Below are 13,111 nucleotides of genomic sequence, written 5' to 3' on the forward strand. Positions count from 1 at the left end.
TGGGCTTCAGAGATCATGCCTGGTTTTTGGACTGTAGTTTGAGAATTACACGATTAGATGAGCTAATCGCCTACCTTCTTGTTTTTCCAGAATCTGTGTTTCTATTATAGTGTCTGAAAATCCTGCATTTACACTAATGGTACCCGACAAATCAGACTGCTAGATTTCTAACCTCCACTAACTAGCTTCGGTCCTGAGGATGCTTTTAGATGGGTTAGCTTTAACATTTAACTTGCTCATGATATGTTAAAAGATAAAGCAATTATAGATAGAAATGCTTTCACAACCTGCACCTAGCAATAGGATTATATTAAATAATTTCTCTACAGTATTACAGCAAAGCTAGCATGTGGAGTCAGAATTGACTAAAACCAGGTCAATCTAATTTTGATGTCCCTGTGCAGTTAAGAAAGTAAACACAGCGTAAGAGGTGACAAATAAATTAGATGCTTCAAGTTGTTGGCACAGTTTTAATAATTTAAAACGTCTCAGTAATTCAGGGAAAGAAAAGTGATTTTCAATTTGTAGTTAGAAGGCAGCATTCAGACAGTCACAAATTGGCTTATTCACATTGATAGAATCCATTTTTTAAATAAAAGCATATTTATGGGTAAGAGATTTCAAGACTAATAGTCATATAGAATCTACCTACTGGTAGCTACTTCTACTACAACATGCACATGAGATAAAGCTCAGCTTGTGTACTGTCGAGTGTCACCATGTCAGTTGATCAAAATCACAGGACCTTCCAAACACAAAGCGTGCAAAGCCCCATGAAAGTGCTCACAGCTGCTGTCTTAGAGCTAGTTTTCTGCTGAGTTAACAGCTCTACAATCTTCTTGAAGGCTAGAATAGATACACTTTGAGATGCTGCTCAGGTAACTGCCAAATATAGCATACGTAGAAATAATAGAAGAAATAACAAAAATAATAAGCCTTTAAGAGCTTCAGACTGGGGGTGAGGTCACAGGAGACAATTAACAGTGCATAGCTAAACTGTAAGTTTCTTTTCTGAAGCTTGATCAGGAGAAGCCAACACAGTATCTACAAAATAGCATGAGTCACAGGGGCTCTGTGCGTACAGACTAAGGAAGTGCTTACCTACAGGTCCCAACAGTCAGTTGAGCGATAAAGTGGTCCAGTGGCAACCGCAATCAAGAGCTTGCATTGTGCCCATGCCTCTGTAATTACAGTCCGTCACAGTGTATTAACCCCACAGTATTTCAGCTTGTCCTTTCAGAAAATAGAGAATTCATCAGGTACGTGTTTGCACAGCCCTTTTCAGGGCTAAAATAACTGTCAAGGACTGAGAGCTAACTTTAAATGTCCTATACCATATAAGCATGAGAGGAAAACATACTGTGAGTTTCTTCGGTATCTTCTATTTAAAACTGAACTCAAGTCTCTAATACCGAATCTGGACAGACTATCGTGCAATGAGTGAATGAAATATGCTCACCTGAGATCCGTATTTGCACATCCTCTTCCTCCTTCCTTTCCATTAGTTCACTTTCAGATGGATTTTCATCACTGTGAGCTTCTCGAGCATCAAAAAAATGCTCCCCACTTTCATCAGCACCCACCCCTTCCAGCTCTGTGGTTGAGATCTCCAGACTCATACTCATGCGGTCTATTGCTAAGTTACTACTTGATCTGGGGTCTCTCACTATCAGCTGCATGGCATCCCCTGAAGCTGGTGATTCAGCTGAAGTCCGGAGGCCATAACTAGCTGTGGACTCATTAGTTCCGGTTCTCGGAAGCATTCTGTCTGTTCCATGTTGGTGAAATTTGTTATTGTCAGAGTGCTGTAGTCCAGGCTCACTTCCACTCTCCGTCTGGGCTTCTTGAGAAACGGTCCTAAACCTGGGAAAGCGCTGCCGGTCTTCAAGGGTCCCCTTCTCAGAAAAGCCAAGCTGCTGTACCAACAATTGTTTCAGCAAGCCCACTGCAAGTAGAGATAACGTTCACAAGGCTTCACAGACCATAACCTCCCTAACAGTGATTAAACTAGACATAAAGGCCACCCTTTCAAGATGGTGTATCTCATAGCAGCCAGCCCTCTCATTGCTCTGGGTAGGAAAAACAGGGATAAAAATAAATATATTAGGTCTGAAGCCTTACTCCACATTTTGCCTTACAAGCAAGAGCAAACATGTCAGTACAAGTTCCATCTTGCTTAGGGAAAAACAGAGAAATCATCTACTGAAATTATCCAGCAAGCGAGTTGGAGTGCAGGTGAATGCCCGGGTTTTACCCATGCCCTCAAGTGAACTAAAAACTATGGCTGTAATAGGGGATTCCCACCTGAGAAACAGGCATATTGAGAATATTCCACTCAACTTTGAAATGACAGATCGAAAAAATTGAAGACACATTTTCCCTAAAATTTCATGCAAATTTATGCTTGTTTGAACTTCAACCCACATTCCTTTAGCTCTCAAATTATCCCAACCAAACACTTCATAATAAGGACACATTGTTCAAAACAAAAATATGATACTGTCAAGAGCATAAGAACACTGTTCATTCTCACCATATAGTGCTCCTATAACGCCCAAGATAAGCTATGATTTCATACAACAGAACAGTCACTCATCTAAGTGGAAGGCTCTTGTCAAAATGTGAGCGATCCGCTTCTGCTGTTAGAGGGCTGCTCTTTTAAGTCTGAACAGTCATGAGATGCTAGGCCACTAATACTATCTTTACACACCCCGCAGACTAAGATTATCTTATCACTGGTCTCTGAAAACAAGTAGCAAGAACATTTATACAGCATTCAGAATTAGAAAAGGACTTTGAATCCTGTAAGAAGAAGTATAAATGGATCAAAAGATCCAAGATAAACTATTAGATTGCAGAGAACTGACATTACTTGTACAGAGAGACGGAAGAGGGAATTCACGCCAAGGATATGTATGCTCTTGGTAAATTGGTCATTTTGGTAAAAGCAAATGACCCACAGAGAAGCAATACAGACTATTCCCTCCAAGTACGACTGAGGGACTTTGTGCCCCTTTCAGGAGTTGCCAAGAAGAGATATATGGATTAATGAATTCATCCAAATTTTAGGAAGTTATATTTAGGAATTGCACTGCTAGATCTGATCAAGTAGGTTGCATAGCCCTGCATTTTTCCTCTGAAAGGAGGTGGACCACAGACGAAATGATTAAAAATCTTCTACAAACAATTTTACAGAATAATCTATCCATCAGGAAAATTTCCTTTCAACACACACAAGTGTTGAACTAATTATATGCCACCACCTCCCAAGTCCTCAGAAAACCTGAACCTAGACTTTGTCAAGCTCACATGTATCCAATCTTGTTTGCAGGATTTTACAAAAAAATATGCAAAATCATATTCTGCAACTCATGCAACCTCTCCTATTCTGCTCTAGTGCTGTGAAACTAAGTCCACAGGCTAACTGCATTGCCTTTTAAAAAACTGCTGACTAGCAGTGGCACTGTACAGCACTGCACAAAGTTCTGCAACATAATTTTGTCATCAAAGCACTTCATGGACAGTAAGTAACAATTCATTACCACCATCATTTTATACACGGGAAAACCACAGAAAAACAATGAGATGCCTAAAGCCAAGGAAAGGGCCAGGATATGAATTCAGAACTTAGAATTCCTTGCTGTCGGATCCATTTTGTTTTGCTATGCTGTGATCTACAGCACAGAGAGAATTGATAGTTAATAGAAATGGGCTTTAGATTTTATTTTAGCTCATTGATTTAGACGGTTGACGTAACAATTTCCATCCACAAATCACATCCCACCAGACACTGCCCACAGATACTTACAGTTCCTTAACGCATCCAGTGCCCACTGCCCTTCTGATACCAAAGGTAAACTGGTGGTTGTGTGTTCATAGCATGCAGAAGAATCTTTAAGTGTCAGGTCTGCCTGCTGCACTTTATCAAACTGTCTTTCTGACACAAGAAGACTTTCTACCTTGGACTTTTCAGACATGATGGGCGAAGAAGACTGAGCATTCAGTATTAAAGGAGATTCAAGGCCCAAATCTTTATCTAGTAAACAGAAAACAGACATTCAGGTTAAACAACTATGTCAAATATGATGATAAACTACAGAAAGTTTTGCTTCAGACATAAATCTCTGAAAACACTAAAAAATACAGTTCTTGAGCATGGGCTTGGTAAAAGGCCAGTTCTTTCCAGGGGAAAAAAGAATCTTTCCCATCAATTTATAAAACAGATGGAAATAGTAAGAGCTACATTTCCAAGAGGTTCAGTATCACTTGTCTACACGACTTGTAAAGAAATCATTCCTTTCCAGAAAAGTGTCAAAGCTACCACAAGGAATATGGCTTGGCACATTCGCACTCCATGTAGCAAATCGACCAATACCATTTACCTGGACCACTGTTTTACCTGGACTTTGTAGACTACTGGCAGGAATGTCATGCTGCTCTTTGAGCTTCTGCTGCTCCTCTTCTTCACGCTCTTCTCTGCAGGAAGGAAAGAATGAACACATTCTTTCAGTCACATATGTCTGAATTGCTACATGAGAATCCGTGCTTTGGCTGGCAATCTTTGAGCAGAAGAAGGGGTACTGGAAAAAGAAAAACCAGCCCTTCTGACTCCAGCTACTTTTACTTACTCGCCAGGTCCTGACTGTGGTAATGGAATCACTCTTCTGGTACTCCCCATTTTTACAGTCCCTGCCATCTGAGCTATAAGGTCCTGCCATCTGCAGTAGAAACACCAAATAAAAACATGCAAGATGTGAAGCATAATGAATACTTCTCTATTTAACACCTCTTAAATCCAGCTAATATTATTACTGCTTTTCTTATCAGAAATATCTTTTTTTTTTTTTTAATTTCGTTACATTCAGTTCCTCAGTAATACCTTGCAGCCACAAGTGAAGCACCACAGCATAATGCTCACCTCACCAGGATACTCTTCAGCAGAAGGAAATGAATGACAGGACCTTAGCAGGAGTTGTCAGGTGAGGTAGTTATTTTATATATAAATATATATGAAAACATAAGTAACATTTCACATATTACATGCTAGAACAGTTGCTATGTATCATACAAGCAAGTCTATGCCCTGCTTATACCTTAGAAGAAAAGCATTTCTACTGAAGAGGGAAAAAAGTGTTTAGCTAGGGAATCAAATTCATGCATTGGGGTGCTTATGATGCTAGTATCAAAGTCTGCAAGGCTAACTGGTTCTGCTTGAAAATGCAGGATTATTTCAGTAACTTATCTGGCAGTCAGCCACATAAGACCAGAATTGCAAGGGTAAAGAAAAGCATTTTTGAAGTCAGAAAAGGGGTTGGAGCGAGCCAGACAGCAACCAACAACAACAAAAGCATTGAGTGTATGTATGGGGTGGTTTTTTTAATACGTATGTGTGTGTATATACATATACACATACACACATGCGCTCACTAACGTATGTGTATACACCCTCCCCCTTCTTTTTATAACTTGGGAGAGACTATCCTTGGATACTTCCTACATAGGCCAACATAGCTATGTTTTCAGCTAAGCTTAGAGAAGGAACTCAGGTAATTCATGGACACCTGCACAATTACTGCAGGCAAGCAGATGTAAAAGATCTCTCAGGTACAACAAATCAAGAAGCAGATGGAGCTGAACCGATTACTTACACATTCTTTTCCGAAACAGTCTGTGCCACCAGCTCGTAAATATGGGCGCCGTTTTCTGACATGGAGATGACGAAGAAAGCTTTGTTATCTGAAGCAACACAGGGAGGGAAGAATTTAACTAGATGCCTTGTCCCACATAGCTTTCTGAAAATTCCTAAAACTGGGCATAACCCCAACCAGAAGCAATGAAAGAAGAGTTCATGGGATAACCCTCCAATGCTACAATATACAAACATCGATTTTTCCCTATCCAGGAAATTTGTCTATTAGTCCTGAAAGGAAGAGCCATTACCACCCAAAACATTTTGAAACAGATTTATCTCTCCTCTTTCCCCTCCTAATAACTTCTAGAGTACCTTTCATCTAATACAATCAGAGTACTTTAATTTAGAAGTCTATTTAAAACTCAAGCCATGCCTATTACTGATGCAAAGAAGTTAAACAGCTTATACATACAAAGCAAGACGTTGGACAACCAAGAATTAAGCCTACGCATTTTTCCATGTTCTACTCTAGAACTCTAGACAAAAACATCTACCCTCAACTGATCTAATCTTCATTCTTTGCTTCCTCTTTTGCTTTCTCAGTTGGTTACACTGACCTGTTGCCACCTGACGAACCAGAACGGTGTTCAATTTGATGATAGGACTGAAGGTGTGTTTACTATCAGCTGTCGATGCCAAGATTTTACTGTGACACTTCAGTACCAGTTTATCATCTTGTTTCTGCAACAGCACCAGAATGTCCTCCAGAAGCAGAGTATAGAGATCTGCACAGAGTGCAAAAGAACCCAGAATGAGTTAAGGATTCATAGTTTTCTATCACACCCCTGCAGAAAGAAAAAGGCTGCACTTTTGATTACTCATGCAGAGGCAGTAATCAGTGCTATGCCATTCTAGGCAAAGCTTGCAAATCTTCCTCATCAAAACTACAGCAGAAAGCTACAGATAGAATTGGATCATCTCATGACTGACTGCTGTTCCCTGCATGGCCTTAATGATACTCCAGCACATTCCAGAATTGACAAGAATAATTTAGCCAGCTCTGAGAAACACACAGGCATTATTATAGGTGGCAGTAAGAATCATAATGGGAAACTGCAGAAATGCTTTCTCTTTCTCTCCTTCTCAGCAAACACATACAAACCTAACTTTAAGTCAGTTGATGGAACAGGACTCACCGATAGTTTTGTCACGATTAACCTTCCAAATTAGGGGTCCTTCGTGAAGCATTTTTCTCTTTGTTAGATCCAAATTCTGTCACCAGGGGAAAGAAAAAAAAGTAGCACTGAAATTTCTGTGGAAGCAAGTAATGGTAAAGCATGGGAGTGTCAGACGGAAAGCTAGAACAGGCACTCCGGTTTGGATACATGCAGCTAAACCTGGTCTGGAAAAAGAAATGTGAGGAAAAAAAAAAAATTCTTGAGACAGGTGTTTGTTATCCAGCATGCTTGTAAATTAAAATCTTGTGAGAGGTGTTTATTATCACTTTTCCTCATTCCCTGCTCTTCTGCAGATGCTGGGGTCTCAAAGTAGAGAATTTTCCTACTAAGTGAAGCTACTAAGGCATTAGGATGTCGTCTGATTTCTAGGAGGAGTTTTTCCAATATCCCATATAAAGTTTGCAGTTCTAGTGTTACAACTGGTTAATGCTTCAGCACTCGATTTGCAAGTCAAGTGTGCCTACAAATGATATACTGATATACAAATTATTCCACTGATCTGATGGACTTTATAATGTCAATGGATTCTTCAGTCATTTCAGTGCTTGTGACATTTAGATCAGCAGGCAAGTAGAAGTGACAATTTTCACAAGTCATTCCTTCCAAGTCACAGAGTCTACAATCAATGACAGCAAGATTTCATAACTGCCAGTAAGTTCTTCATTTCCTAACTAAATGCTTGCAAGTTTATTTGTGGAAGGATACATGACACAGTTTTACAGAGGAGCCTTCATATAAAAATTTCTTTGGATACACACTAACTGTGGACAAGATAGGGGAGTGATAAATAAACAACAGAGAATCTATACAAGACACAGGAATAAACAGTGGCAAAAATTAAGAACTGGGGATAAAGTACCAATTCATGAGGAAAAGGTGCAGAAGCGAAGGGAGAAGAGTCCTTGTATAGAAGCTACCTATTTGGAACACGTGTGAAAGAAAAAAGAAAAGATTTGTTCCAAGTTGCAAGTGCCTATGGGTGCTCATCATTCACTTGATACATGAGAATTTCATAAAGTTAGTCCTGCTCCAAGGATGTTGATAGCTTCACTAACGTAACTGCAAGAATTTACAGGGCCCTGAAACACAGTACTTTTAGCACCGGACTTAGACTTTATTTGGCTATACCCGTGGATCTCCTGTGTACACACAAATCAGCCTGTGTACAAGCTCTTCTTCTAAAGCCAACTGCATTGCTACACCTCATGGCTCTCTGAGGTCTCCCCAGTTCCAACAGCACACCTAAGACATGTGATCATGTGAGATATATATCCATAATAAGATTTATCGTCTACCAGCTCTCTTATGTGATGCAGAAGTGCATTAGCTTGCAGACCATTAAGATTTGTTTCACAGAACTTACAAGCTTCATCAGCACTTCTATGTGCAGAACCAAGTTGTTACATCCACAGAGATCTTCAGGAAGGTAGCAAAACTCAAATTTCTGATACTAATGGGTTTTAATTTTGTATAGAAATATTTATCTCCAAAGACCATTTGATTGTACATCAGAAGACACTAGTAGAAAGAGCCACAAACTGAACAACAGGGTTGCAATCACGATTTACATAGAGATTGCTCCAATGTTGTCACTCACCCTGAACTCATCCATCATGGGATCCTCAGACTGCTTCAAGTAGGACAGGTCGAGACGACGCTGATAATCTTCCAAATGCTGCAGAAAATGCAATGAAGATGGTCACTTTGATAAGCAAAACTCACTAGCGTCAGAGTGCAGGCAGTCACGAATACTTCCACATGTTCATAAATGCCTGGGATCCCGCCTCTTACAGGAATACTTATGCCGCAAAACATCTTTAAGCACAATATAAAGTTGCTAGTACAGAAACTCTAGGTGTCTTAAACAGCTTGCCGCCCTTCAACTCTCTTCTCCCCAACCCTTGATGCTCACTGCGTTCATCTCCTACCTGCTTGTTCTCAGACTCTTTGACAGCCTGGTTCACATGGTTAAGGATCTGACGACAATGATCTGCTGCTTTCTTCACTTTCTCTTTCTCTTCAGACAGCTCTGCAAGAGAAAAAGGAAATGTAATAATGGTTTCCAATAAAGGTAGAAAAAGTCAGAAATCTAGTGCAGTTTGCTGACCTCAAATTTGAGAAAGAGAGCTTAAATCCTATCAACAAAAGCACTGCATTTCAAAGGTGAAATGACAAAAGTAGATCTGTGACAGGACAGAATTCATTCCGCCCTGCACAAGACACCGGCCTCTGATGATCGCCGTATGCAGCACAGCACTTGTTACTCTCCCTTTTTTGAGGGGCTTGTGACAACTATTCACTCCACAAACATCAATCTGAGAAGTATTCTGAGAAATCTAAAAAGTTTAATAAGACTCCATCGTGGTACAAAGAGGGTCTCGGGGTAGATACTTAAGATCACACACAGCCAGCTTGCCAAAGTCCCAGGATTCAGCAACTGACTACTGGCTACTGCATTTCTCACAATCCTTTTTATTTGTTTATTTTGGAAGAGAAAGAAACAGACAAAGAAACATAACTCAAAATATCCAAAAAATGTGTTACATAGTAACTTTTTCCATCCAGCCAGCCTGTATTTATTTTAACAGCTTAGGAAAAGAAGTATCTCTGGCTACATTCATGCAGTCTGATTATAAAAACCGGTCTTTTATCACAACAAGAGATATCTTTCCAGCCAATGTCACTTGATCATATACAGATAGACACAGGTGAACCCCATCAATTCTCACTACCACAAGCCACATTACAAATTTAGTTAAGAGGCAAATAAGTACATCAAGGATAATGGAGTATCACAAGCTTTCCTAATTATGATTAGAGTCAACTTGTAAATGCAGTGTATTTTTTTATGAGTAATGAAATTACACTGCAGCAGGTATCTGCTAGTAAACCTGAAAAAGCACTTCACGGAATTATTAATCATATTTTTGCCTGTTATGCTGGAAATACCGTTCAGTGTAACACATCCCAGCTAAACTCCACCCTCTGCAAGAACATGAAAACGTTCTGTAGTGCTTTAGAGATTCAACAGATGAGGAAGGTTAAGATTATGTTACTGTCTATTGTGTAGGAAAGTATTTCTTTCCAATTTCAATCTCTTTCAAATTCTTAGTTAACGTTATATTGATAACATCCAAGATTTTTATATGAAACTTGTTTTATATCAGACTTTAGGCGTGTAGGTCAGATTGCATTCTGAGTGCACATTTTCCCCAGATATTGGGAATTTTAAACAAATAGTACTGAGGATTGATTAAAAAAAAAACAACAAAAAACAAACAAGAAAAACCCCACCCTTGGTTGAGAACAAGAAAACCTTGACTTTAAAAAAAAAAAAAATCAATTTGTTCTGTATTATCTGCTTTTTGTTCTCTTTAAAGCAACATGTTGATTTGCCATAAGCCTTAACACTACCTGATTTTTGCTCAGGTTCGATAATATTTTCCTTTTTTAATTCCTTGCTCGGAAGCATGCCCTATCCATGTCTATCCAAGCTTGTTTAAGCAATGACATAACTTGATAGGTTTTTCTTAGATTCTTCATTCTTCACATTTTAATGTTAGTAATGGACAATTAGGGACTTCTGATATGGAAGATCTTATTCTTTTTCTCTCTCAAATGCATCTACCCGGAAATTGGAATTCACTTAAATGTGTTTTCTCTTAATAGTTTGATTTAGTTATCTTAATTTCCTGAATTCAAGAAAAAAATACGTTTAACAGAGCATGTTTATTATTGAAAACTGATTTATTGAAACAAATAGAGTATCATCTTTAGTGACTGAATTCTTTCTGGTTATTTCCTTCTTTAAGATTGTAGAAAGGAGTTAAATATATCCAGAAAATTACAGGAAGAACAGGCAGGCTAATGACTATTCAAAATAATAGCACAAATGCAACTTGCCTCTCAGTAAGTTCCTGAAGTTTTGGTTGCTAAGAGCATGTAATAAGAAAGAGTTACACGATACCCACTCTTTTTCCTCTGTTTCTATTTCTTCTGAATGTAATTCCAGCTATTGACGTTATCACATACTCTTATACAATCAGAAACATAAGGGTGCAGAGAAAATATTTTCTTCACTTCCATTTCGTTGTCACAATCATTAAAAACCATTAATAACAGTAATAGTCATTGTAAAACTAAGAAACAGGCTAGGAACTGGAGGGTGGAGAGGAGGCAGTCAGGAGTTCCTGGTTTCCTTCTTCAAAAACTAATAGCAAATCAAGTTGTTTTGCCAGGAACTTTCATAAGCAGAGTGGTTTGGTTTATCTTCAAAACTTTAGCATTCCCCTCCCCTCATTTTTAAAACTACATTTAAATGATTATATTGCACTCTACATATAAAACAACCCAATGCAGACTGTCATTCCCTTATTTCACATTGAATTCCCCCCCTTTTTGTTTTTCATAAGAAGGAAAATGAATTTAATTTAGAAACAAAGACTGGATTTTTTTTTTATTATTTATTTTTTTAACCTGCCCTCCTGTGTGGAAGGCAGCAGCAAGGTCACAATGAAAACAGATACCGACAATGAAAACAGATACCGACCCATAAAATTGAACTGTTCTTCAACATGTGCTTTGAAATCACATTTGCCTAGAAAACCTGCTGGATGTATGCACAAACCCTGGTGGAAAGGCTTTACCTGTGTACTTAGCAATATTATCCAGCAGAAGGGGGTACTTAGTCAACCTCTGCATCTCTGTGGGAATGATATCCTTCAGCTGCAACCGGCGACACAGTGGATTACTCTCAGCATCCTACAATTAAACAGCACAGTAACTACATTTGTCATTTTTATTAAGACTATAATTACCTGAATGTGTAACATCTATTCATCACATAAACGTCTATTACTTCACTTTCCAGTAATTAAATACAAGACAAGAAATGCCAAGATCTATCACTCAGACAACACATCCTCTCTCCATTTGCAATTACATATAGGAAAGGCTCATCACAAAAGCAGTGGCTTCCTTCCCTCATTACTTCACAGAGGCCTGGTACCATCTCCAATCAATCTCAGTCACTGCCATACAGGGAAGACATCAGTTTAGGCTTTCACGCTATAGCAAAACTACAGTACATTTTTCAATATAACCTCAACCCTTGTATTACTGAAGTTCTTCCCAGCCTGTCATAATGAAGATAATGTTCTCTCTTCTAAATGCCACGTGTAGTCAAGCCCCTTTCCTCGCAGGCAGAATAGGTGTATGTCATCTGACTTCTGCCCGTGGCATGCATCAAAATTGCACTACTATAAGCAGTTTTCCCCACAGAAGTACTCATCCTTGGGAAACAGCCATCTCAAGTGAGATGCCATCTCCTGCCTGGGACAGCATTTGCTTTCTTGCATTCTATAAGGACATTCTGTGTTCCCCAGAATTAAAGGCTCCTCTCTCCAGAAACGATTAGCAGAGATAAATATGGTATTGGAAATGATCCCAATCTGAAGACAATGTGAGACATGATGTCATTAATTATAGTAACTTTATCTACAACCATTCATTATGCTACGCTGGCCACCAGCCACATCCTCAGGCAGCTCAAACCCTTGCATAAAACTCACCTGCACAAAAGTCTGGAAGCGAGAGTCCTTCTTCTGGCGTGACTTGATGACCTCTAGAGCAAAGGGCTGGTTACTGCAGAACGTGCCAGTTGCATGTTTCAGCTTCTCCTCTGCTGGTCCACTAAACTGTGCCAGAAAGCCAAGAAAGCCAAATTTAGATAAGACTCAAGTTCAGCATGTGCCACTTTCAACAGACATATAGCCACGTAGCAGAACCAGTCTCGCCAGGGAAGAAGGGAATTACTGGCAAAACAGGAGAAGTAATTTCCATCCTGTTTTTAAGGCCTTGTCTTCCCAGTCTACTGAGGAACCCCTTTACATCTCAAACTCTACAGTTCTCCTGTCTCCAGACCTAGCACATCCAATCCTTTCCATAAATGTACTCCTGATTCAGAGGGAGAATACAGTGCCATGTCTCTACTGTCAGCCAGAAGGAGAGCAGAAAAAACTGCACTCACACGAATGACAAGGGATTATTTACCAGACTGTTAGTCAGCAAAGCCAAGACCAAAGGTCATCTTGTTTCTCAGGGACACCCATGCTTAAACACCAGAATATAACATAACATCTTACTTCCTAAACAGAAGTATTACAAAAACATGGCTAGGGGAAATGATAGCCACAAGCAGGGCCGAGAAATGTGCCGCAGATGACAGATGGTTCATCTGTTA

At 39.3% G+C, this 13,111-nt stretch overlaps 1 protein-coding gene across 2 annotated transcripts in view; it reads right to left on the reverse strand.

Moving 5' to 3' along the window:
• ARHGEF12 (Rho guanine nucleotide exchange factor (GEF) 12) overlaps positions 1–13,111 on the reverse strand; it is a 78,359-nt gene that overhangs the window by 2,862 nt on the left and 62,386 nt on the right. For both annotated transcript variants that reach the window (XM_009330403.1, XM_009330402.1), the window contains 11 exons: positions 12,441–12,566; positions 11,517–11,631; positions 8,799–8,899; positions 8,468–8,545; positions 6,829–6,904; positions 6,250–6,417; positions 5,649–5,736; positions 4,629–4,718; positions 4,400–4,476; positions 3,809–4,036; positions 1,460–1,945 (listed from right to left, as the gene is read on the reverse strand). In XM_009330403.1, coding sequence (XP_009328678.1) covers positions 1,460–1,945; positions 3,809–4,036; positions 4,400–4,476; positions 4,629–4,718; positions 5,649–5,736; positions 6,250–6,417; positions 6,829–6,904; positions 8,468–8,545; positions 8,799–8,899; positions 11,517–11,631; positions 12,441–12,566 — 1,633 coding nt within the window. The remainder of the gene's footprint in view (positions 1–1,459; positions 1,946–3,808; positions 4,037–4,399; positions 4,477–4,628; positions 4,719–5,648; positions 5,737–6,249; positions 6,418–6,828; positions 6,905–8,467; positions 8,546–8,798; positions 8,900–11,516; positions 11,632–12,440; positions 12,567–13,111) is intronic.

This window comes from Pygoscelis adeliae, unplaced genomic scaffold (assembly GCF_000699105.1).
Source record: "Pygoscelis adeliae isolate BGI_AS28 unplaced genomic scaffold, ASM69910v1 Scaffold608, whole genome shotgun sequence".
In the NCBI taxonomy this organism is placed as follows: Eukaryota; Metazoa; Chordata; class Aves; order Sphenisciformes; family Spheniscidae; genus Pygoscelis; species Pygoscelis adeliae.